The 23,807-nt window shown below is 45.2% G+C and overlaps 1 protein-coding gene across 4 annotated transcripts in view; it reads left to right on the top strand.

The window, feature by feature from the left end:
• The window catches only part of CRACD (capping protein inhibiting regulator of actin dynamics), a 125,482-nt gene that overhangs the window by 96,070 nt on the left and 5,605 nt on the right, over positions 1–23,807 (top strand). For 3 of the 4 annotated variants that reach the window (XM_068680375.1, XM_068680378.1, XM_068680376.1), the window contains 6 exons: positions 8,843–9,007; positions 11,186–11,254; positions 12,590–12,772; positions 14,676–17,766; positions 19,449–19,639; positions 20,633–20,798. In XM_068680375.1, the coding sequence (XP_068536476.1) occupies positions 8,843–9,007; positions 11,186–11,254; positions 12,590–12,772; positions 14,676–17,766; positions 19,449–19,639; positions 20,633–20,798 (3,865 nt within the window). The remainder of the gene's footprint in view (positions 1–8,842; positions 9,008–11,185; positions 11,255–12,589; positions 12,773–14,675; positions 17,767–19,448; positions 19,640–20,632; positions 20,799–23,807) is intronic. The other variant, XM_068680377.1, reaches the window with a different exon arrangement.

The following is a 23,807-nucleotide window of genomic DNA, read 5'->3' on the forward strand; positions in this document are numbered from 1 at the left end:
GGGTGGAATTACATTTGAAGTGTGGTGGAAAATGTTCTTTGGAGTCCCAGAACGTGTTAAGTATGAATAAAGTTGGGTTGCGTGTTCAGTGGCCTAGGGGTTGTTTCTCAGCCATGTAAATTGTCTGTCCACCAGCCACGTTGACAATTTGGATAACCTGCAGAAGGTCTAAGTTCTGGTCTTGAAAGGTCAGACAGGGATGCTGCAAGCAAACCTGTATAGGTGTCTGCACCTTGTGGAACTCATATGAAATGAACTCGTGGTGTTAGCATGTCCTGATCCTTATGTCTGAGACCTACAGATGCGGCACTGAGTGGAAAAAAAATTAGAAATAAAAATAAAAATTGGGGTTCAGCTGACAGTGGATGGCATACAGTGAGACCTCTTAGCAAAGCTCATTTTGTTATTGTTTTGTACTTTCTACATTTTTCTTCAGTCTTTTCCTCCCTGGTCATTGAGTGGTTCTCAGGAAAGGCAGATACGTTTAATTCTCCAAAGCAAACAGTCGATAAGCAGCTACATACCCAATTCAGTTGGGTATTTGCTTTGAAAGAGCCCTGAATGACCTGCTTTCCCTTGTTTCCCAGAATTCTGTCCCATTAGTGCTAATTTTTTGCTTTACTTCTTTTGTATGTCTCTAAGATTCAAGTTTATGCTTATCTAGACCTTGACAGAGCTGTCCTTCAGAAGCACCTATCAGTTTATTGCTCAGGATTGCTGGTAAATTTTTAATGCTGTGTGAGTGCCATTACCCTGTAGACGACAAGTAAACTAGTAGTGACTTCTTTTACCTCCACAGCACCCACTGTCTGGGTCCATCTTCCCTGGTGAGGGAGATATCTCGCATGGTAGGCTAAGGAGACTTGCAGGATGTAATTTTTCCTTTTTCCTGCACGCTGCTATCAGCCGACACAGCACCGAATGGCGCTGACTGTGCTGACTATGGATAAACTTTGAAGCAGAAACCACAGCTCCAATTTCCCTGTGCTGTTTTTTCAGCTTAAATTTCCCTGGGTCAGGTAGAATTGACACACGCTACTTGCCGGGCTAGAAGTCGTCATGTTTTAAATGACTACTGGCTCTGGGCAAAGACATGAGGTAGCTGGAACTGACCTGCAGAATGCTTGAGTGTCCTTGGGACACAAAGCCCACCGACTTCAGCAGGGAGCTGTGCCTTCCCTACCTGTTGGATCTGTTCTCTGGCCTTCAGCATGTTAGTTTTTCTCTCAATACCTCTTCTTCTTGCAATCCAGCCTGTAACAACATCCCTTATGCAATTTTTCCCATTCTGCTGGTGATGGTGACATCCACAGCAACCCATGCAAACAGGAGGAAAATGCATAATAAATCATAAATGACTCAGCTCTCATCTTTATGCAGAAGTTACGTAACATGGATATTTTATTTTTTGTGTCCATGGATAATGGATATTTTTTGTCGTAACCCCACATGAAGGCTCCTTATAAATGAGCCTGGGGGCCACATCCTGCATCTGCAAAATCTGCTGTTCAGGGCATGACTGTTCTCATTTCGCTAGCCATGATTTCCACAGCTGTTCCCTGAATTGTAGGACAAGATCATGCCAAAATCCTATTGCATGCTTTTACGTGGACCTTAGAGTTGGGTCCCAGGTCTAACCAGCTATTGCTGAAAGTTTTATGCACTTACCACCTCACACCTCATCTTTTTTTTTTTTTTTTTATGGCAAAATGCTCATCAGTAAAGGAGTGTTGCCAGCATTCAGAGCCCAGTGCTGACTCTGAACTTGCCATATTCCAAGTAGAGATCAGAAGCTCTGTGAATTTTATCCATTTTCAGGAATTTGTGGATGGAGATGCAGTAAAGGTTCTTGAAACATTCTTATTTCCCCATTCTCACCTTGCATTTCTGCCATCTCCGGAGTCTTGATGAACCCACAAAAAATGGTGCAAGACTGGTTCAATGTATCAGCCTGGGCAGGTGGCCAGCGCATGCACTGGTTCAGATTCTTATTTTAGAAATTCTTCCTGCTTGATTGTGTGTTCAAGGTAAACTGGTTCTTTCTGGAACAGCCCTCATTTCTTTTTATTGATTTTCAGATTGGCAGCATTCATCTTATCAAGCTCTCCATAAACGGATTGGGTCATGTTCTAAGGTTTTACTGCTTGCTGGAAGTCTGGCTGAGAAAAGCCTGGCTTCTTTTTAACCTCAGATAGGCTTTGTGTGTCCTGAAGCTGCTACTTTGTGATGGTTCAAGCCATCCATTGTTGTAAAAGCAGTCTTTTCTTCCTCCTTTGGATCTGCTGAGGTTTACCATTACCTGTTTTCTGAGATGCAGTGTAAAAACCCAGCGTGAACCTGCCCCCACTGAGCACTGGTACCCTGCTACTCATAATGCATTTAGCTCCTCGGGGCCTGGTGCTCTGCTTCTCGCAGAAGGCTATGAACAAGACCTCAGGAGTCTTGCCTAAATCTAGATCTAAAGATCTTTAGATCTAAATCTAAAGCCTAAATCTAGCAGTGTATCAGGGCAGGCCTGAAAGCAACTCTGGGAGCTTGTCTTTATGGGCTTGCCTTTCATAGGCTGGTGGGTTGTTTGTTTTTTCCTTTCTTCAAAGTGTTAGATCAACCTCTTCAAATTCTACAGCTGTGATTGTTGTTCTTGCTGCTGCTATTTGCCAGAAAACGCTAACAAATGAGCAAAGGACAGGTCTTGTTTCCACAAGAAGCTTCACCAAGTAAAATGGAAGCTTGGTTTGAGTGTTTTGATCTCGGTGTAGCTGTGCCACATCTCCCCTGTGCTGCACCAATGCTGCAGCGTGGCGCTGCTGCAGAGAGGAGGACAGCTTGTGCTCTGCCTCCTGCCTTCACTGAGCGTACCTTGGTCATCTGGCATCCCGCAGGCAGTGGCGGTCGGCTGCAAGAAATGTTAAAGGTTGGATATGGCTTATGGCTTTTTGTATCTAGGAGCTGCTGGGCTCCATGTTCTCTGTTTCATGCAGCCCTGTGCTGTAAAACAAACAAATCACCTGCTGTCTCTACAGCACCATTTATTGCACAGTGCTTAATTATGATACAAACATGTTTAGGGAATCCAGACTGCTTGGTCAACTTCTGAAGAACCAATTTTTATATGCAAATTTCACTGGCTTTATAATGATGAATGCCCCAATCCTTTTTTTTTTTTTTTCTTTTTGCTGTCAGACCTGATGGCTGTTCACTTTTGGAACCCTTTCTTGTAGCCATTAACATATCATAGCTAATGATCAAGCCAGTGCTTCCCCTGCTGTGCACTGCACATTACATTCTGCCAGACGTTCCCTTTGCTCTTTGTGTTTTATATTGTCCAGATCTTAACAAGGCTACAAAGCTGGTTGTTAAACCTCAGAGCTATTATCGTTTAACTTGATGCTCTTCATTTTATGGAACTGGGAGCAGTTTTCACTGAGTGAGTGCCCAGCTTTGTATTTCTTGCAGTTCATTTCATTGGTGCCAATATTTTCTAGTGTCACTGCATTCTAGTTATTTTCTTCAAATTTGACAATTGTTTTCACTTCATAAACTGAATTTATCACCTTTTCCTAATAATTCTTCTATTTCTGAGGCATTCATAAACTGAATTTATCACCTTTTCCTAATAATTCTTCTATTTCTGAGGCACACCTCCTTTTTCTTATATTACAAATTATTATGTGGAAAATTAGCTTCTATTTTCCTTTTATCTGCTTTGCTTTTAGGATCACAGAATCACATAGTTTGGGTTGGAAGGGACCTTAAAGCCCACCCAGTTCCAACCCCCTGCCATGGGCAGGGACACCTCCCACCAGCCCAGGTTGCCCAAAGCCCCATCCAGCCTGGCCTTGAACCCTGCCAGGGATGGGGCACCCACAGCTCCTCTGGGCAGCCTGTGCCAGGGCCTCACCACCCTCTGGGTGAAGAATTGCTTCCTCATACCTAATGTAACCCTTCCCTCTTTCAGTCTGAAGCCACTACCCCTTGTCCCATCACTCACTCCCTGGCACAGTCCCTCTCCCACTTTCCTGCAGCCCCGTAGTTCTGGTGCACTGCCAGGGGAGACTCAGGTGATGAATACCACAGATCTTCTAAGTGTCTTCAGGCTTCCCCAGAAGGACTTGCTCTTAACACACACACACATCTATAAGTGATCTATTGCTACTTCGTACTGAAATATTCATTTACATATGGATTTGCTGCAAATACATAGGATCTCAACAGATCCTCTGCCATTTCTTTCTATATACATTTCTTTCACTACTTTCTATAGTCTCCCAGTATACCAAAATAACTTGGTGCTTTCCATTTTATTTTCTCTTAAAAAAATAAATTAAAAAAAGCTTATGTAGGGTGTTTTGCCTGTTCAGATGTGCTGCAGATGTTCTTGTGTGGATAAAGAGGTGGGCTCATTTCCATAAAACGAACAATTAGGTAAAGTGTTTCTGCCTAGAAGAGAAATGACAAGGGAGAGAATATGATGGAGATGCATGAATTCATGAATGGAGTTGGGAAGTGAATAGAGGACAAGTACTCAGTCTGTCGCAGTGTGAGAACATAGGAGCATCAGTTGAAGCTAGTCCCATTTCCAACCCAAAACAAATCTTTCTTTATGCATAGCTGGACTGTACAGCTCATTGTCATGCAGCGCTGTTGGTGAAATATTTATAGAAGCTCAAAAAGCAACAACACATTCATAGAAGTTCCCAAATTACTACTGACCCAGAGGCGCTCGGATGCCACAAATCATTGGAGCGTTTTTAGGAGAAATCTTTGTATGGGCTCACCCTGTTCCTGAGTCATTTGATTTTTGGGGTTGCTGTGAGAGACTGTAGAGGGCCAAGAGGTATCTCAGTGTTGGGACTGTTCCTCAGACAGGTACTATTGATGAACTCATGATTTCACAATAGCATATAGCTACAAACCGTAACTTATTTATATCTGTGGGCATTGCAGACAGACATGAAGAACAGGTATTTGAGCTGAAGGCAAAATATCATCAGCACTTCTAAGAATTGTTCAAATAGAACCAGTTAAAATGGTTTATGGATTTTAAACAGAACAGAGAAAGTAGGTAGCTCTCAGGATCTGGTTTTGGAGTCTCCCCAGGCACAGAGCCTTAACAAGCACGATGTGGTTTTGGGGGGCTGACTCCAACACGCATGCAGGCAGGCATGTACACAGAAGAGGAGCCAAATCCGAGTGAAAGAGGAGATGCACAGCCCAATCTGGGCTCACTGCCGGTTAATATGGAAGGTTTGTTCTGTGGCATTTCCTATGCAAACACAAAGAGTGCTTTGAAAGTTGAAGCTTTTTAATTCTCTGCAGGCACCAAGTAATGCAGAGCAATTTCACTTGGGAATTTTATTTCTGAAGTCATTAACGTTAAGCTGGTGTAAAGAAGTCAGTTAAATTGCCATGTTCTAGCAAATTATTTGGCATGAAATAAGTGGGGCTGTGTCATGGTCCAGTTACCAAAGATTTTTTAAATGGGATGAGTGCGAATGTTTAATTTTTTTTTTTCTAAATTCCCAGGATTTCTTTGCCTTTATTAGATGAATACATTATTTACAGCTGCAGCAGTGAGTATCTTAGAGCAGTGAGGCCCTAACCCCAGGGCTGTGGCTTTGCTACATGCTGGTCTGTTCTCACCCATCGTGGCAGCTCTGCCCAGTGGGGAGGCGTCCAGGGGCCAGCAGCCCCAGCTGGGGGGTTCCTGTCCTGCAGGCATGAGCTGGTGGCAGCGGCGACTTCCCGTGTGCAGCCCTGCTCCTCACCTCAATCTCAGAAATCGTGGGGATGAGGCGAGCCTGTGCTGGGGCAGTTTGATGATCCAGTTCAGAAGCTCTCATATGCGTGTGCATGGTCCCACCAGCCCATTTTGTGGTCATGCGTGGCAGCTGCACTGAGAACGGTCCTGTGGAAATACCTATCGGCCTTGGGGCTGGTAGGACCGAAGGGGAAGGTACAGACAGGAGGTGTTCGTCTCTTGCCTTCTGTTCCTGACTGACAATGAGACCAGGGAACAGGATGGTGATTCCTGGCTGCCTTTTGCACAGACCAGAAGAGACCAGGTAGGTTTAACTGAGACCTGTATGCCTCTGTGGATGTTCCCAAGGAGTGTTTAGGCATCTTGTGTGTGATTGCACAATGGTAGAACGAAATGTCACGCCTGCAACTGACACTGACTGAGTTGCAAGTAATCCTCCTCAGGCACACACTTGCCCTCAGCAGAGGGAATTCTCAAGAAAGGAAGGGTTTAGAGTTCTTCTGTGTCCAGGAACACAACTCCAACTCCCTTCTTTTCAGGGAACGTGGTCTCTTCTCAATGGCTTTGAAGCCTAAATATATGCATCTCTTCATCTCTGGATTGCACTATTTGTGTTTATTCTTTCAAGTAAAATTTGTGTGTTTTTTCTTTTCTTTCAAGGACGATGCAGTTCAGGGTTTTTATAATTGACCAGGTAGAGAATGTATGTGTACAGATTTGAGAGGATAATTGCACCACAGTTACATTACAAACACATTTTCAAAAATAATGAGGAGTACATTTTGTGTCATTCTTTGAAAGCAATCAGAATAAATTTGCTTAGTGGTAACAAACTGCTTGAGATTTAGACATTCAGGACTCAGCATCAGATTTGGAGATTGCAGTATACTGAAAGCAATTGGCCAATGGAAAACTATTAATTGAGTTTATTCTTTTTTTTTTTTTCTCTACAAAGTCAGTAAATAAATGCAAAAAAAGAGCCTTCTGTCCATAAGGAATGCGAGGGCTACTCATTTTTTTTCAGTCTTGAAACTGATTTATGCAAGTCTGAGCAAATGAATCTTTAAACTTCAAAATAATTTAAATAACTGCATACAGTCCAGAAATATTGGCAATATGATATTTCCTAGAAATAACAGGAAAACAGCATTTAAAACCCAATGTACATCTTTACAGCATTTTTCCTGTCTAGGAATATGACTTTGAGATGAAGCAAAGAGCAGCCTCAATTAATACAGTACATTGTCAAATTAAGAATCTGTTCAGGAGCTGGTTTCTGCTGGTGTCAGAGGAGCTGCAGGATCAGAGCACAGTCGCAGCCTTCACACTACTGAACACAGGCGTTTGCTCCCTCCAGCTCCTATTTGCACAGTGGAAACCTGTAAGACTTCAAGTCAGAGAGCTGCATTTATAACAAAAACCTTGAATGATTTTGTGAAACCCTTGCTGTTAGACGATGGGTGCGCTGGCAATAATCTAGGTTGGAATAAACCTCTGCCATTCAAAACTGCCCACTGTTTCAGAATGCTGTGCTAGAGGAGTTTAATTATTTTCCATCAAAATTCAAAAGGGCACAGACTGTTCTGATTCAATAACCTGATTCAGAGGAGCCTCAGTGTGCATTTTACCAGGTTTCTGTATCAAAATACTAAGGTAATGTTTTGCGGTTAGTATGGGTAAACTTAAGCTCACAGGGCAATGATGGAAGTAAGACTGATCTGACCTGGATCCTTCTAGAGGTCTACCTGCTGCTGTTAAAGGGTGTCTTCCCTTGGCAGCTGTTCACCTGAGCCACGTTGATGATTCTGTGGTATGGGAATAAGATATGCCCTTGTTTTTTGTGATACCTACTCTAATCTTTCATATTTCTCAGTCAAACTTGTATCAGGGGTCCGTGCAGGTACCTGATGTTCACACTGAATACAGGTTGCAAGTTGAAATGAGCACCACTGAGCTGTTTGCAGTAATGAAAGCCAGAGATGGGAGGTCTCTGGAGAATTTTCTGTCTTTAAAAGATGGTAAGGCAGGAAAATAACTACCTGCTCCCTTCCTTCCTAACTGAAAACATTTTGCTGAAATATTTCAGGAAGAAAATCTGTCATTAAATGTGCCTTATGCCTATTTGTTCTTTCTTCAAGAGAAATTCTTCACTGTTACTAAAAACTTTGCTTTCAAAGACTGTATGGTACATGTGTCTGCTGTAGCCAGAGCTGCAACTTCCCCAATTCATCCCACCAGAGGATAGATGATAACTGCTACTTGTTTTACATGCCTTATCCTTGATATAATTCAAGAGTGCTTTCTTGTAACCCTAGAGAGAAGATCACTTCAAAACAAAGTAAATGATGGGAAAGCTCCTTTATCTTTTGGTTTACTGTATCTTCTGTGCATAAACTTTTCTCGTGTAAAGGTTGGTGATGGGGCAGTGCATATGAGCGTGAACTTACATGAGTCTGTGCACTGTTCCTGGAGAGCAAGCATCTAAAAAAAGCCCAGTTTTCTCTCCTTTGAGAATTTGCCTCCTCTAGCACAGAGTTATGCCAGATCCTTAAGGTATTAAAACTTAAAAGTGGTCCTCACAGTTAGGATATCTTTAAAAACTACAGTTGCATGGCATACAGGGCTTGGGGGTTGGAGGAGAAAGAAGCTGCTTTTTGGGGCAGTTTTAACTTCTCAGGGTACACGTGGATCATGATGTTATCATTTCTTTAAGAAGTAAGGCTTGGTAATTAGCTTTTATAATCAAAGCCTTAATCTAGGACACAGATTAAGAAACCAGAAGGAATGTTGCAAAATTCACAATAATTTTGCAAAAGCTGGCAGCACTGATGAGAGCTCAAGCTGATCACCCAAAGTGAGAACTGATGCAGTGAATTCCTGACCTTGGTCACTTTGTGGGGAGAATGAAGATGGGATGGCTGTCGTGTTGCAGCAGCGTGAGCCTCGAGTTGGTTTTTGTTGTTGTTGTCCTGATTTCTGTGCAGCTTCCATGTGGAGAACAGGCACGTGTTAGACTTGACTTGTTTTGCTCATAATATAAATACCCTTTTTTTTTTTTTTTTCCCTCTTTTTGTTTTTCAGCAACAGTTGGCCAAGAATATAAAATTTGGGCAGCCTCCACAAATGACAATTTCTGGGAGGACAATGGGGGAGGCAAGTGCTAGTGTAGAAGAGGACGTATTGCTCGGTAGCCCCATGGAGACTGACACTCAGCAGGACACAGTGCTCGCAGAGAGTGGCAATAAAGTAAGCACTTCAAATCAACATGTTTGTGGCATTACAGTGGTACTACAGCAGGGGAGTTCACTGGGGAGTAACAGATGTCTCCAGTGAGGCATCGCCGGGCTCAGCGGGCTGCTGTATGTGGGTGGCATCTCTCAGCTTGTGCTGCTGGGACTGGTGCGAAGTGTGTGCTCTTGGCATCCCGAGCCAGGTCCCACAGCGTCACCAATTTGAACGTCTGCTCTGCTCCTCGGCAAAACAGGCATTGCTCGCAGCGTAGCTACAGGACCGGATTTTTTCTAAGACAGAAAATATCTTGACATATGGCTTTGCCTGCATAGAAAGCTGTGCACAGCAACTATGGCAAAAATTAAAATCCAAAATGAGATCCATAAAACCCTTGGTCTTGGGGTAAATATCCATATTCCTCACAGACAGGAGATGAAGGCAGGTGGAGAACCATTCTGAGAACAGTCCATAAGCCCAATGTCCAGTGCCATTCAAATAATTGTCCTAATTCTTCATAGAGACTTTGATACAGGAACTGGAGGCATTGAGGTAACTAGAAGGGGCTTGTTCTGACAGTGAGGAAGCACAGCGAGTGATGGGAGCTGTCTGGAAATCCTCTAAGGCGAGACTGGCTCCGTGTGAAGTTGCAGTGGGTGACAGGAACACAAGGGACATCCATTTCCCTGCCACAAGGAGGCTGCCTTTGTGCCTGGGTTCCCCTGGGGGAGGCACACAGCACCCCCACTGTGGACATGCACACATCTGATGCTGGAGGGCGACCAAGGCGTGAGCACTAGGTCACTAGGGCTAGCTCTGACTGCAGGAAATGTAACAATAGCAAGTGTCCTCTGCAGCTCATGCCAAAGCTACAGAAGGGAGATTTATGGCTGAGGTGGCCAAAACTCTTCATTGGCCTTCAAGGGGCAGCATAGCTCCCCTCAGCACCCGGCACACCACAGACCTCCAGCTTGAAAGCAGAAGTAATTCAGTCACTGAATCATGGATTACCCCTGGGTATTAAGGAGGGAGAGATTCAGTCCTTACCAGCTGCTCTTTCAAACGCTGTGTTTTGAAAACAGGATTAGTGCTACCTTGCACAATTCCTTTTTCTGAATACTGCAGGAGTAAACGTCCCTTTGACAAGGAGATTGCAGCTCAAAGTGCCCAGGCAGATCCCAACAAATCAGTGCTGAAATGCAAGAGCACTCAGCACTTTGCCTTTCTCTTACTGTGCACTGCTCACTACCTGCTCTATCGGAGCTTTCCTGATGCATGGCAGCTTGCTTGGTTCCTGCTCCTCTCTGCTGCTGGCCATGTAACAGCTCCGTGTTCCTCTGCGTGGGCTGGGGGCATGGGGTGGCTTCTGGCAGGAGCTGGTGGCTGGGCCCACGAAGCACTGTGCTATTTCCTGTCCTCTGCTGCCTTGTGACTGCTGGTTTTCCTCAGCAAGCTGGATCGCCAGCAGGAGTTCTAGGTTTCATTTAATGGGTATTTGTCAAGCTGGTTCTTTATACTTTGTGCTAATAACCTGTTTAGAAGGACGGGCTGTACTTTTTCATGTGCACCTGGTGCAACGGGATGCCAGCATTCACTAGGTTATGAACTAATACTGTTATGAGTAAAGAGATGTTTCTGGATGCGATGAATGCTGCTTCACAGCCCCTGTGCCTTAAAATCCTCTTGTGTGAGATGGCTTCAAGGGGGACGATAGCTAAGGAGTCCTAGTGGCCAACAGGCTTGGGTTGCTGCGGGGCTGATGTGCTTTGTGAGGAGTCAGGAGTCTTGGGTTGCAGCTCATTGCAGCAGAGATAATGCCTCACTGGGGAGGGACCAGGTTTGTAGCTGTGGTTAGGCCTAGCTCAGGAGAAAACAAAGGTAGTAAGAGCTGCCTGAAATCCTGCAAAGCTGTGCTCTTCCTTTTGATTTTGAGCCTAGTTATCTCCTTAAGGAATTTTGCCCTTTGTAGTACGTAGCAGCAGTGACTGCTTCTTATAGACAGCAGTGATCGAAGGAGCAACAAAGAGAAAAACATGTCTAGAAACAAGAATTATTTATCTATCAATCCTGCAGTGACACAACATGAAAAAAATAAATGCCTACTTTAACTTGTCTGATTTCACAAGTCCTTCCACCCATATTTATTAGATCCTGTACGTTTTACAATCTAGCTGTGGTAATCTTCTTGTTTTCTAGTCAACTGAGGCTCCAGATCTGTTGAGAACAATGAATTTGCCCGGAGCAGGACGTGAAGTGGAAGAAAAGGTACCAAAACTTTTATACTCTGTTTGCACTCAGTTACTTTGCCGGTTTTAGTTACTAGAAGCCTGACAGTCAGTTTTTGCTTTAATTCACATTTCTTTGTTTCTTGACCATCCAAGACTTTGTAAATAAGCGCTCACTGAGACTGAGAAATCTGCTTCTACACTGAGAGCTGATGGCAGAACTCAGCCTCTGCCAGTCCTGCAGCATTCCTGCATTTGATGCATTAATCACAGAGACACAATTTTCCTAAGTACTTCTACTACTTTGTTATGTCTACGCGTAATTCAATAACTGTATGCAAAATGTTCCATCAGCTCTTAAGTAATTGGTTCCCTCATTAGCATATGTTTAACCTCGGAAGACTGCAGAGCTGTCTGGAAAACAATGTATGGGACTCTTCCCTTACAGATGTTTTCTCCTTTTTTTTTTTTTTTTTTTTTTTTTTGTGTGTGTGTGTTCTTTTTCCACTGGGGTTGCACCAAATACCAGTCTCGGGATGATAGGTCAGTGATTTACAGGAGAGGCTGTGATTATGGGCACTCTCACAGGTCTAGACATACAGCTCCACTCTATTTATTCACACAAGTTGTCTCACTAAATCACTTTGTTTGTATTTGCAGTTTCTGAACCTAAATATTTGAAACACAAGAGGAAAAGCACCAAAGCCAGTATTCTTTTTTTCTTTTTTTTTTTTATTTTTTATTTTTTTTTTATTTTTTTTCCCAGTACTTTGGTGCTAGCTTGGACAACTCCCCATGTGGCAGGAAGCTTTTCTGGAGGCACTGGGCTGGTCTGAGACCCAATATCTCAGTCAGCTCCCATGCAAACAGTACAGCTGTGTCACTGTTCTAATGCTTATCTAAGTCATTCTCATTTATTCTTGCCTAAAGTCTATCATCTAAATGATTTAAAGATGCACATATTTTTCAATAAGCAAACTTTAAAATGTTCTAAGGGATGTTGTTGAAAACTGCCTCTGCCCCTCCCATTTCCAACAGCTTCTGCATGGAACTAAATTGTGAACAAAGTTAGAACATTCCAAGTCATTTTTAAATGAAAATTATGCAACTGTATGGTACTGGGAAAAGGAAAATGTTACAGCTGGATGAAGTTCTTAATTTCTGTAGTGGAAAAACAGGGTTTGAAATAAACTAATTACACTTATAAACTAGTTTATAAACTAATAATTGCTTTGAATTCAAAACTGCAAAGTTTTGCGGGGATTGTGTTTTGTTCTGCTGTTGTTTTTGCGTGTTTTTGTTTGTTTGTTTTATGAATATTTTTAAATGGAACAAATAGTTTAATAAAAGCTTTTTGTCTTTGTGATATGGACAGGTCACTCCAGTCAGACCATCTCGGCCAAAAAGACAGTTCTCCTGTTCTGGCACGATTGAAACAATCAATCTGGATGCAGTTCCCCAGGCTGTTGCTCGTCTAGACAACAGTGCAGCTAAACACAAGCTGTCAGTAAAGCCAAAAAAGCAGAGGATGTCAAGAAAGCACAAGAGATTAACAAAGGTATTGAACCACTGGTGAAATAATGAGGGGGTACTTGTTAAGCTGGGTAACCACAAATGAGTGCACCAGGAGTACCAATAGAGAGAAGACTGCCTCAACGTGTAATTAATACCGTTAGAGAGATACTGAAGCTTCTTGGACAAATCTTGTGTCTCCAGGGCAAAACAAAATGGGTGCTTGTTTTGTTTTGTCTTGAAATCAAGATAAATACCTAAAGATGAAACCCTGCCTGGCCAAATGATGCAAAAAAGTTTTAATCACAGAACCATAGAACGGCTTGGGGTGGAAGGGGCCTTAAAGCCCACCCAGTTCCAGCCCCCTGCCATGGGCAGGGACACCTCCCATCAGACCAGGCTGCCCAAAGCCCCATCCAGCCTGGCCTTGAGCTCCTCCAGGGATGTGGCATCCACAGCTTCTCTGGTCAACCTGTGCCAGTGCCTCACCACCCTCTGAGTGAAGAATTTGAACATCCCCAGCTCTCAGCCTGTCTTCACAGGAGAGGTGCTCCAGCCCTCTGATCATCCCCATGGATGGACCCGCTCCAACAGGTCCGTGCCCTTCTTGTGCTGGGGGCCGCAGACCTGGATGCTACCTAATATGATAGCTATAGTAATAGGTAATAAATGTTGTTTAAACAAATGCTACTTAAATCTGAGGTATTTCAACTAGAGCTTTCTGATTCTTACTATTCTAGTTTAAAAAAAAAAGTCGTAATGGTCTGAAGAATATCTGCCACTGGTAATGCTGCTCTTGTATAGGCGATCAGGTAGTACAAATTTGGGGGAAAATAAATAGCTTTTCTTAAAATGGCACGGATTGTGAGAGTGGTGGTATCATTGTCTTACATGAAAGACCAAGACTTGAGTAACAGCTCTTTCAATAGTTTTTAAAGTGAATTATCAAGTCCTAGCTCCATGTGCTTACTGCATGGTTTTTATCTTGACATCTTACCAGCGTTTGTAAATGGGACTGTTGAAGTACTACAGCATACAGGAGAGCCCACTTCCCACCATTGTACTGCAATGTCACTTTTTGGATGAAGAAATTAAATTCAAGCCTTTTTTATACAGAGTGGTTCTGTTTAACTGGAGCCAAATGATGACAAACGATAGCTGGACAGGGCATTACCTCTGCTCTTTCCCTCATGTGAAGTGCTGGGCAGCACTGTTCAGGTGCAGCTCATCTTCAGACCATGTCGCTGCAGAAACAAAGAGCAGGCTGTGCAGGTCTGCCCTCGCTGTGCTGCAGGCATTGCACGTGCTGGACAGCGCGGCTTTGCGAGGGAGCTCTGGGTTTTGTCAGTGGCCTGGCAGTAGAACTGGAGGTTTGGCTGCCTGTGAAGGTATCCTGGCTCAGGATTTGTGAAAAGCAACCACATGCTGTTTCCCTGAGCAGAGTCCTTTCCTGGATTGCACTGCAGAGCTCTTTCATGCGGGTAACAGCTTCTGTCTCAGCTAACACGTAGATTTACTACCAAAAAGCTGGCAAAACAACTGCCCTTAGGCTGGTGCTAATTATTGCAAGCTCTAAGAATGGAGCTCCAAGTAACAAAAGAGGGATACAAAACACATTTTCTCTATTCCTCAGGCCACTGTAAATTTGAAATGCCAGGTCTTAATCTGGATTAACTCATGTAACCAAAGGGTGACTGAATATTTAGCACTACACTGTTACCACTGTAGGGATGTTTTCTTTCTTATAAGGGCTATCATCTGTACGGGTGAGAGGCAGGGAATATACGGTGATGGTAACCATAAACTGCAGTGTGTTGGCTCTGGATGCGAATCGTTGTTTTTAAAGAAAAAAAGTAATTTTGCATTTGCAAGTGATAGTTTTTTCGCTGTAAGTAACAAGCCAACAAGTAGGCAATATCAAGTAACTCCATGCTTGTCTCCCATTTCAGGGATCACAAAGTTTAACAATAACAGAATTTGAGCCAGAGGATCTAGAAACTGAGCTGTTTGCAGACAGATACCCAGGTTACAACGGCCACTTCACAGCAGACAAGCTAATCCAGAGCAGAGATGAGCCAAAGCAGCTTCCACTGGCAGAGGAGAAAAGAATTGATCACTGGGGCATCCTTGAGGCCGAAAGGATAAGGCAGATTGTGGAAATGGATGAACAAAGGGAAATGGAAGAACAAAGAGAAATGGAAGAACAAAGGTGCCAAGAGCGTGAGCAGATCCAAAAAGAGCAGGAGAGGAGGGATCGTGAAGAGGAGAGCAGGCAGAATCTCCTTAAAGGAGAGACATCTTTGAAAACAGAGGAGCAAGCATGCCAGGAAGAGGAGAGAAGACTGCTGGAGGCAGAAAAGAGGCAAGAGCTGGAGGAGCAGAGGCAGAAGGAGCTGGAAGAGCAACAGAGACAAGAGGTGGAGCAGCAGAAGCACAGGGAATGGGACGAGCAACAGAGACGGGAGCTGGAGGAACAGAAGCACAGGGAATGGGATGAGCAACAGCCACAGGAGCTGGAGGAGCACAAACACCAGGAACAGGAGGAGCAAAAGAGACGAGAGCTGGAGGAATGGAAATACCAGGAACAGGAGGAGAAGAGCCAAGACCTAGAGGAGCAGAAGTTCCAGGAACAGGAGGAGCAGAAGAGGCAAGAGCTAGAGGAGCAGGAGCACCAGGAATGGGAAGAGCAGAGGCACAAGGAGCTGAAGGAGCAACAGAGACAAGAGCTGGAGGAGCAGAAGAGGCTAGAGCTGGAACTGGAAGCACAAAGGCAACGTGAGACTGAAATACAGCGTCAAGAGCAAGAGGAAAGAAATCAGCTGGAGGAACAAAAAGAACTCAAGGAACAAAAGAAGGAAGAAAAAGAGAGACAAGAGCTAGAAGAGAAAGAACTTCAAGAAGCTGAAATAAAACTGAAGCAGGAGAAGGAACTTGAGAGCCTCAAGCAACAAAAGAAACAAGAGGAACAAAGGCAGCACTTGAAGGAGAAAGGAGAAAAGACAGAGGAAGAACAACCCCAGCAATTACTGGAGAAGAAACAGAAGCGGGAAGAGCAGAGAAAACATAAGCTCACAAAACAAATGCACTTGGAAAGTACAGATATTATGCAACAAGATGAACTGAAGCAGCAAAAGGACCAAAATGAACAAGAATGGAGCAAGCTGCAGGAGCAGAAGACAGAACCGGATGGAAAATATCTTCAGCAAAAGCAACAAGAAAAATCCTTGAACCAGCAACAGGACAAGGATCAGCTGCGTTCTGGAGGGGCTGACAGGCATCCGGTGGAGGACAAGCTCCAAGAAAGACCAAGACCCCCAAAACTGAAACAGACAGAAAAAGGGAATAAAACAGCAGAAGAAATCCTAGCCCAGAAGTTGAAGAGAGAAGTCGATGCTCAGGAACAAAAGCGAATAGGGGAAGAACTCAGGTGGCAGGAGGTAGACGAAAGACAGACTGCGTCCAGACCCTTCACGTTCCAGGTGTCTTCTGGAGATAAACAGATCATATTTCAGAAAGTAAATCTGAGTCCAGTCATGCCTGTCAAGGGAGCAGGGCTCGCTTCTCCTTCCCTCAAAGACTGCAGGGTGCACACCTCCAGCAAGAGCTCCCCCACACTGCCCTCGTCTGTGTGTGTGCCCCACACGGCTATTCTGGTTACTGGAGCACAGCTGTGTGGCACCGCGGTTAACCTGAACCAGATAAAGGACACGGCTTGTAAGTCCTTACTGGGCTTGACAGAGGACAGAAAAAACGTGGATATTCCTTCACCAGAGAAGGCCCAGGAAAAAAAGCCAGGTACCAAACCCGCCAACAGTAAAATGAAATATGCACAAGAGACGCTGGACCAAGCCACGCTGGCTGAGTGGGCCTCCATCCGCTCCAGAATCCTAAAGAACAAAGAAAACAGCAAATACAACGAGAAGGACAGAGTGAGCGGCTGCAGGCACAGCGACGACTGGACGCCCCGAGGGCGAGGTGCTCCCCATGGTAACTTGAGGAAAACCCTGTCTGCAAATGCGAAGTTCTCGATAACACCAGCGTGGCAGAAGTTTTCAGAAGCTTCAAAAAACAATTTGGACACTGAGAATGTGAGTGCAGCGAAGGGCAGTGAAGCCGTGGCTGTGGGAAGAACCACGGGCTCAGCTGCTGACCTGGCTGGGGAGGTGGTGCCCGCTTCGAAGGACAGCTTAGCTGAAACAGCTAAAGAGAAACTGGAAACCCGCAGTGAAATTACAGACAACACAGAAGGCTGTAAGTTTGCAAAAGATCTTCCATCTTTCCTGGTTCCAAGCTTTCCACATCCTCCGGGTAAAGAATTACCCCAGCCAGAACCTCCAGGTGCGCTGGAAAATCAGCAGGGTACCAGCACCAAAAAAACTGATAAACCAGCACCAAATGGAGAAGAAAACGTTTCTCCTTTTGGGATAAAGTTACGGAGGACAAACTATTCCTTACGTTTCCATTATGATCAACAGGCAGAGCAAAGGAAGAAGAAAAGATACAGTGCAGGAGATAGCTTTGATGGTGTGCCTGACCCTCTGGTTACGACAGAAGGCGAGAAGGATACCACTGTTTTTGCTCCACAGGAGAGCACATCCCCTGGCACGGGAAGAGCGAATGTCCGTGGGAATTTAAAAGACTCCAAAGACTCTGCAGTTACTGTGGTAGAGCTCTCACAGCCCGCGGGCACACCACTGCCAGCCCCCAGCCAGGGCTCTTTACCTCCTCACGAGAAACCAGCGTGCAAATCACTGGCCCCGCAGAAGCCTGCGCTAGCCCCAAAGCCTGCCAGCCAGACGCCGCCGTCCTCTCCTCTCTTGAAAATGAACCGCTCGAACCTGGCTGACACGCTAGGGCAGAGGTTTGTTAAAGCTGAATCGGATGGCAGCTGGAGGAGAGAAGACAGGGCGGTGCCCCCCACAGCACTGAGTGAGAACAAAAATGAAGAGGAAGAAATCAGAGAAAAGAAGTCATTTTTCCCATCTCTAAGCATTCCCTGGAGAGAGAAGAACGACAAAAAGCCTGAGCCGCTGAAGAAAGGTACGTACTTCAAAAAACTCATTTAGCTATTGTCTACGTTTATAAAATGAGATACCGTAGTTATGATACAGGAAGAAAACTGGTCTTAAGCTATAATTGTAAGCCTGGCATGTTATTTGTGGAGTGCCACTGCTTTGCTTAGGGTTGTCTGAGGGAGACTTCCCATTCCTGCAGTTTGATTTGGATACACGCAAAATCAATGTGGCCAGTGTGACCTGCTAAAGTAAATTAATTTCTAGGAGGTAAGTGAAGCGTGTGTATTTTCTGAGTTAGTCAAATGATGGACTTTGTGTTCTGTGTGTAATGGCATCATCGGAGCAGAGGGAGTCATTCTTACAATTCACATCATGTCGTGTATATTTTTAGGGGAACGGTATCTAACTTACAAAGAAAATAAGATGCAGTTGCCCTTACGGTGCCTGCCCTGGGCAAATTCTCTACATACCTATATGTGGGCACAAACCTGCATTTCAGAAGCACTCTGCAGTAGTAGAAGCAATCTGAGTAGTCATAGTCGCTCTTCAGAGGAAGGCTGAAAGAGCCTGTGTCCTGAAATAGCGTTCTGTACAAATGGAAAAAGCCCCCTGTCAGCATAAGGGCACTCACAGAGCATTTATTTGGGAAATCCCCCCCCCTTTTTTTTTTTTCATTCTTGGTTTCTGTAAGCATCAGGGCACTTCTAAAGTCATATCTCAGCAGAACCACTACATATTTTCACAGTCTGTGAGCACGAATACCCTTTTCCCTTTCACTTTTAAATGAGGATTTATAGAAATAGTTGGAGGCATCGCTGCCACCCTGGGAGAGCAGGGACTGGTGCTGAGGGTTTTCTGTGCTCTGCAGGAACCCTTACACCCACAGTGCTGCTCCCGGCCCCTCACAGCTCTATGCTGGCTGCAAGCCCCAATGTTGTTCAAGATACAGAAAGTCTCTAGCTTGTTGTCAGAGATGTTTTTAGCCTCAAATACAACTTGCAAACATCAGTACAGATATTTAAAGGTTTGTAAGATCAGATTATAGGTGTTCTGGTTGCTAGCTCAAATGAGACTTCTCAAATAACTGCTCAAATAAAGTCTGATTTCTTTCTGGGAGTAGCCAAAGGCACCAACTGTTAGAGAAGGTTACATCCACCTTTTATTGCTCTTGTGTCACTGCACTGAATGAGAAAACAACTAATGCTCAAGTGGTAATTAAAAACAAACAAAAACTTTTTAAGAGGGACTGCAGTTACAATTAATTTTCAGCACCCTTTATTAGCTGAGTTTGGACACTGTTCCCTTAAATGTGGCTGGAAGACCAGGAAGCTGCAGTATCTAGTGGCTGCACCCCTTTCCTTCCCTCAAAGGTACAAACAATCATTGAATATGTATCACTTACTTTCACTTAAATGTCTCCTAGGTAGTGGGGAAGTATATGTAGTAAATTAGGCTAGAATTCTAGTGGACAGGCTTTCTAACAACAAAAAGATAGATTTGTACTGCTGTATGAGAATGCTGAATTGGGTCTTATTCTTGAGGCATTCAAACAGTTTCAGGTTTTGCCATACAGTTCATGAAGGTCTGTGCATGGCACAGAAATCAATAAGCTTAGCTGCGGAGTTGGACACGGTGGGTAAGTTGTACTAATTTGCTTGAGCAAGGGATGTGCATTACTCAACCAGTTCTCTTCATGTTTTCTTGCAGAAAAACCAGTCCTCCAGAGCAGGCACTCTTTAGATGGCTCTAAATTGATGGAAAAAGTTGAAACTTCACAACCACTTTGGATTACATTGGCGCTACAAAAGCAAAAGGGATTTCGTGAACAGCAAGCTACTAGGGAAGAGAGGAGACAAGCCAGAGAGGCAAAGCAAGCAGAGAAGCTGGCTAAAGAAAATGTAAGCAATCCTTAGAAATACTGATGTGATCATTGCAACTACTGCCTGGTTTTATTTTGTGGAAGGGATTTTTTGTTGTTGTTGTGGTCAGTCTGTAAGATGTCATAAAAGCCAAGATGAAGGTGAGTAAAAAGTAGTCTGAAAGTCTAGAGTTCCACTCTGCAAATCTCCAGAAGGAAATAATGTGCAATGGTGTGACAAAATCTGATGTCTTAATATCAGAGGATAGTTAATAGCAATCATAAGCAGGACCCCTATGCAGGTCGTACAACAGAAAAATTGTATGGAAGGTCTGTCCTTCAGAGCTTGAGAGAACCTTGGTGCTTTGGGATATAACAGCTGGAAGATTCATTACTAGGTGAATATTAGTAAGCTTGAATTTATTTTTATTAGCATATATTACTTGGATAAAATGTAGATGAGTGAAAGAAATGCACTGTAATACAAAACATGCAAACACTTAAAGCAGGCAATGAATTCAAGTATCGCGTCTCTCCTGTTCTCTAAGTAGGTATTTTTCTATCAGTATTTTCCCCTTACAGTACAGCACTGACGCTGTGCAAGCAGTGATCACAGAATCACTGTGATGCTGTATGTAGGAACCACAGATGGTAAAAAGGGAAGTTGTGTGGATAACGAAGCCCATTTTGATGTTTGTTATGGGACCCAAATTTCTGATGGACAGATATGTACAGACATACGTAACTGGTGGGTGTGAAGCTGCCCACAGACACACACTGTTCTGTACTGTGTGTAACAGGTTGGACTGGGTCAAACTGCTCAATATTTTGACTGAAATGACTAATTTTACTGTCTTCTTTTACAAGCTTTACTAACTCTAAGTTTTGGAAGAATCGGAGTGTTTGGATTCTTTGCCCAAAAGGTTAAGGAAGGGACAGGTGATGACCAAAAGCATCAAGCGTGCTATCTCTTACTGGCAGCCACTACAGGACAGGCCAGTCCTAATTTACCAATTTTTCTTCTCTGTTCTAGGCGGCTGTGAGTAACCAGTCAGATAATAAAAGCAGCAGCAGCAAAACAAGCACACTGCAGAAATCTACACCTCAAGAGGGGGAGAAGAAAATTGAGACTGCTGTGTCAAGACTAGAAAGAAGGGAGCAGCTGAAAAAGTCTAATACCCTTCCAACTTCTGTGACAGGTACAGTGACAGATTTGCATTTCCTCTAAGAATAATGCACTTGTAGAAGTGGTATTGTATGATCTTGAGAAAGTGAATGACTTTTCTCTCTCTTATTACCCCTAGAATTAAGAATGCATTTGCTTTTAGCAGGAGCAATACAGAATCACAGAATCACAGAATTTCTAGGTTGGAAGAGACCTCAAGATCATCGAGTCCAACCTCTGACCTAACACTAACAGTCCCCACTAAACCATATCCCTAAGCTCTACATCTAAACGTCTTTTGAAGACTTCCAGGGATGGTGACTCCACCACCTCCCTGGGCAGCCCGTTCCAGTGCCTAACAACCCTTTCAGTAAAGAAATTCTTCCTAACATCTAACCTAAAACTCCCCTGGCGTAACTTTAGCCCATTCCCCCTCATCCTGTCACCAGGCACATGGGAGAACAGGCCAACCCCCACCTCGCTACAGCCTCCTTTAATGTACTTATACAGAGCAATAAGGTCACCCCTGAGCCTCCTCTTCTCTAGGCTGAACAAGCCCAGCTCCTTCAGCCGCTCCTCATAGGACTTGCTCTCCAGGCCCCTCACCAGCTTCGTCGCCCTTCTTTGGACCCGCTCAAGCACCTCGATGTCCTTCTTGTAGCGAGGGGCCCAAATCTGAACACAGTACTCGAGGTGCGGCCTCACCAGAGCCGAGTACAGGGGGACGATCACCTCCCTAGCCCTGCTGGTCACAGTGTTTCTGATACAAGCCAGGATGCCGTTGGCCTTCTTGGCCACCAGAGCACACTGCTGGCTCATATTCAGCCGACTGTCCACCATCACTCCCAGGTCCTTCTCTGCCTGGCAGCTCACCAACCATTCCTCTCCCAGCCTGTAGTTCTGCTTGGGGTTATTGCGTCCCAGGTGCAGGACCCGGCACTTGGCCTTGTTGAACTTCATGCAGTTGACCTCAGCCCATCGGTGCAGCCTATCCAGATCCTCCTGCAGAGCCTTCCTACCCTCGAGCAGATCGACACACGCACCTAGCTTGGTGTCATCTGCAAACTTACTGAGGGTGCACTCAATGCCGTCATCCAGATCATTGATGAAGATGTTAAAGAGGACCGGCCCCAGCACCGAGCCCTGGGGGACGCCACTAGTGACTGGCCTCCAACTGGACTTGGCTCCATTCACCACAACTCTTTGGGCCCGGCTATCCAGCCAGTTTCTAACCCAACGAAGCGTGCGCCAGTCCAAGCCAAGAGCAGCCAGTTTCTTGAGGAGAATGCTGTGGGAGACGGTGTCAAAAGCCTTGCTGAAGTCAAGGTAGACCACATCCACAGCCTTTCCCTCATCCACCCAGCGCGTCACTTTGTCGTAGAAGGAGATCAGGTTCGTCAAGCAGGACCTGCCTTCCATAAACCCATGCTGGCTGGGCCTGATCGCCTGCTTGCCCTTCAAGTGCCGCATGATGACTCCCAAGAGGATCTGCTCCATGAGCTTCCCTGGTACTGAGGTCAAACTGACCAGCCTGTAGTTCCCCGGGTCTGCCCTCCGGCCCTTCTTGTAGATGGGCGTCACATTCGCTAGCCGCCAGTCAGCTGGGACCTCCCCCGATAGCCAGGACTGCTGATAAATGATGGATAGGGGCTTGGCCAGCTCATCTGCCAGTTCTCTCAGTACCCTTGGGTGGATCCCATCCGGCCCCATCGATTTGTGGACATCCAAGTGCCGTAGCAGGTCACCAACCAGTTCTTCGTGGATGGTGAGGGCCACATCCTGCTCCCCGTCCCCTTCCACCAGTTCTGGGTACTGGGTATCCAGAGAGCAACCGGTTTTGCCGCTAAAGACTGAGGCAAAGAAGGCATTAAGCACCTCCGCCTTTTCCTCATCTCTTGTAACTAAGTTTCCCCCTGCATCCAGTAAAGGATGGAGATTCTCCCTAGTCCTCCTTTTTGTGTTGATGTATTTATAAAAGCGTTTTTTGTTATCTTTAACGGCAGTAGCCAGATTGAGCTCCAGACGAGCTTTGGCCTTCCTAATCTTGTCCCTGCACAGCCTCGCTACATCCTTATAGTCCTCCTTAGTGGCCTGCCCAATTTTCCAAAGATTATAAACCCTCTTTTTTCTCCTAAGCTCAAGCCACAATTCTCTGTTGAGCCAGGCTGGTCTTCTTCCCCGCTGGCTCATCTTTGGGCGCATGGGAATAGACCGCTCCTGCGCCATTAGGATTTGCCTCTTAAAGAGCGCCCAGCCTTTCTGGACCCCTCTGCCCTTCAGAACCGCCTCCCATGGGACTCCACCAACTAGTGTCCTGAGCAGCCCAAAGTCAGCCCTCCGAAAGTCCAATACAGTGGTTTTACTGGTTCCCTTCCTGGCCCCGCCAAGAATAGTGAACTCCACCATTTCGTGGTCACTCTGCCCAAGACTGTTCCCGACAATCACATCCTCCACCAGTCCTTCTCTGTTTGTGAAGAGAAGGTCTAGCAGGGCACCACCCCTGGTAGGTTCACTAATCAGCTGCGTCAGGAAGCTATCTTCCACTTTCTCCAGAAACCTCCTAGACTGCTTCCTCTGGGCTGTGTTGTGCTTCCAGGATATGTCAGGGAAGTTGAAGTCCCCCACGAGTACAAGCGCTGACGATTTCGCAACTTCTGTCAGCTGCCTGTAGAACTCCTCATCCGTCTCCTCATCCTGGTTCGGCGGTCTATAGCAGACCCCGACCAGGACACTAGCCTTGTTGTCCCTGCCGATCCTAACCCAAAGGGACTCGATCTTGTCATTCCTAGCCTCGAGTTCTACAACATCGAAAGACTCTCTAATATAGAGAGCCACACCGCCACCCCTTCTGTGCTGCCTGTCCCTTCTGAAGAGCCTATAGCCAGGCATCGCAGCACTCCAGTCATGAGACTGGTCCCACCACGTTTCCGTGATGGCAACCAAGTCGTAGCCTGCCTGCTGCACAATGGCTTCCAGCTCCTCCTGTTTGTTACCCATGCTGCGTGCATTGGTGTAGATGCACTTCAGCTGGGCCTTTACCTTA

This window comes from Anas acuta, chromosome 4 (genome assembly GCF_963932015.1).
Source record: "Anas acuta chromosome 4, bAnaAcu1.1, whole genome shotgun sequence".
Classification (NCBI taxonomy): domain Eukaryota; kingdom Metazoa; phylum Chordata; class Aves; order Anseriformes; family Anatidae; genus Anas; species Anas acuta.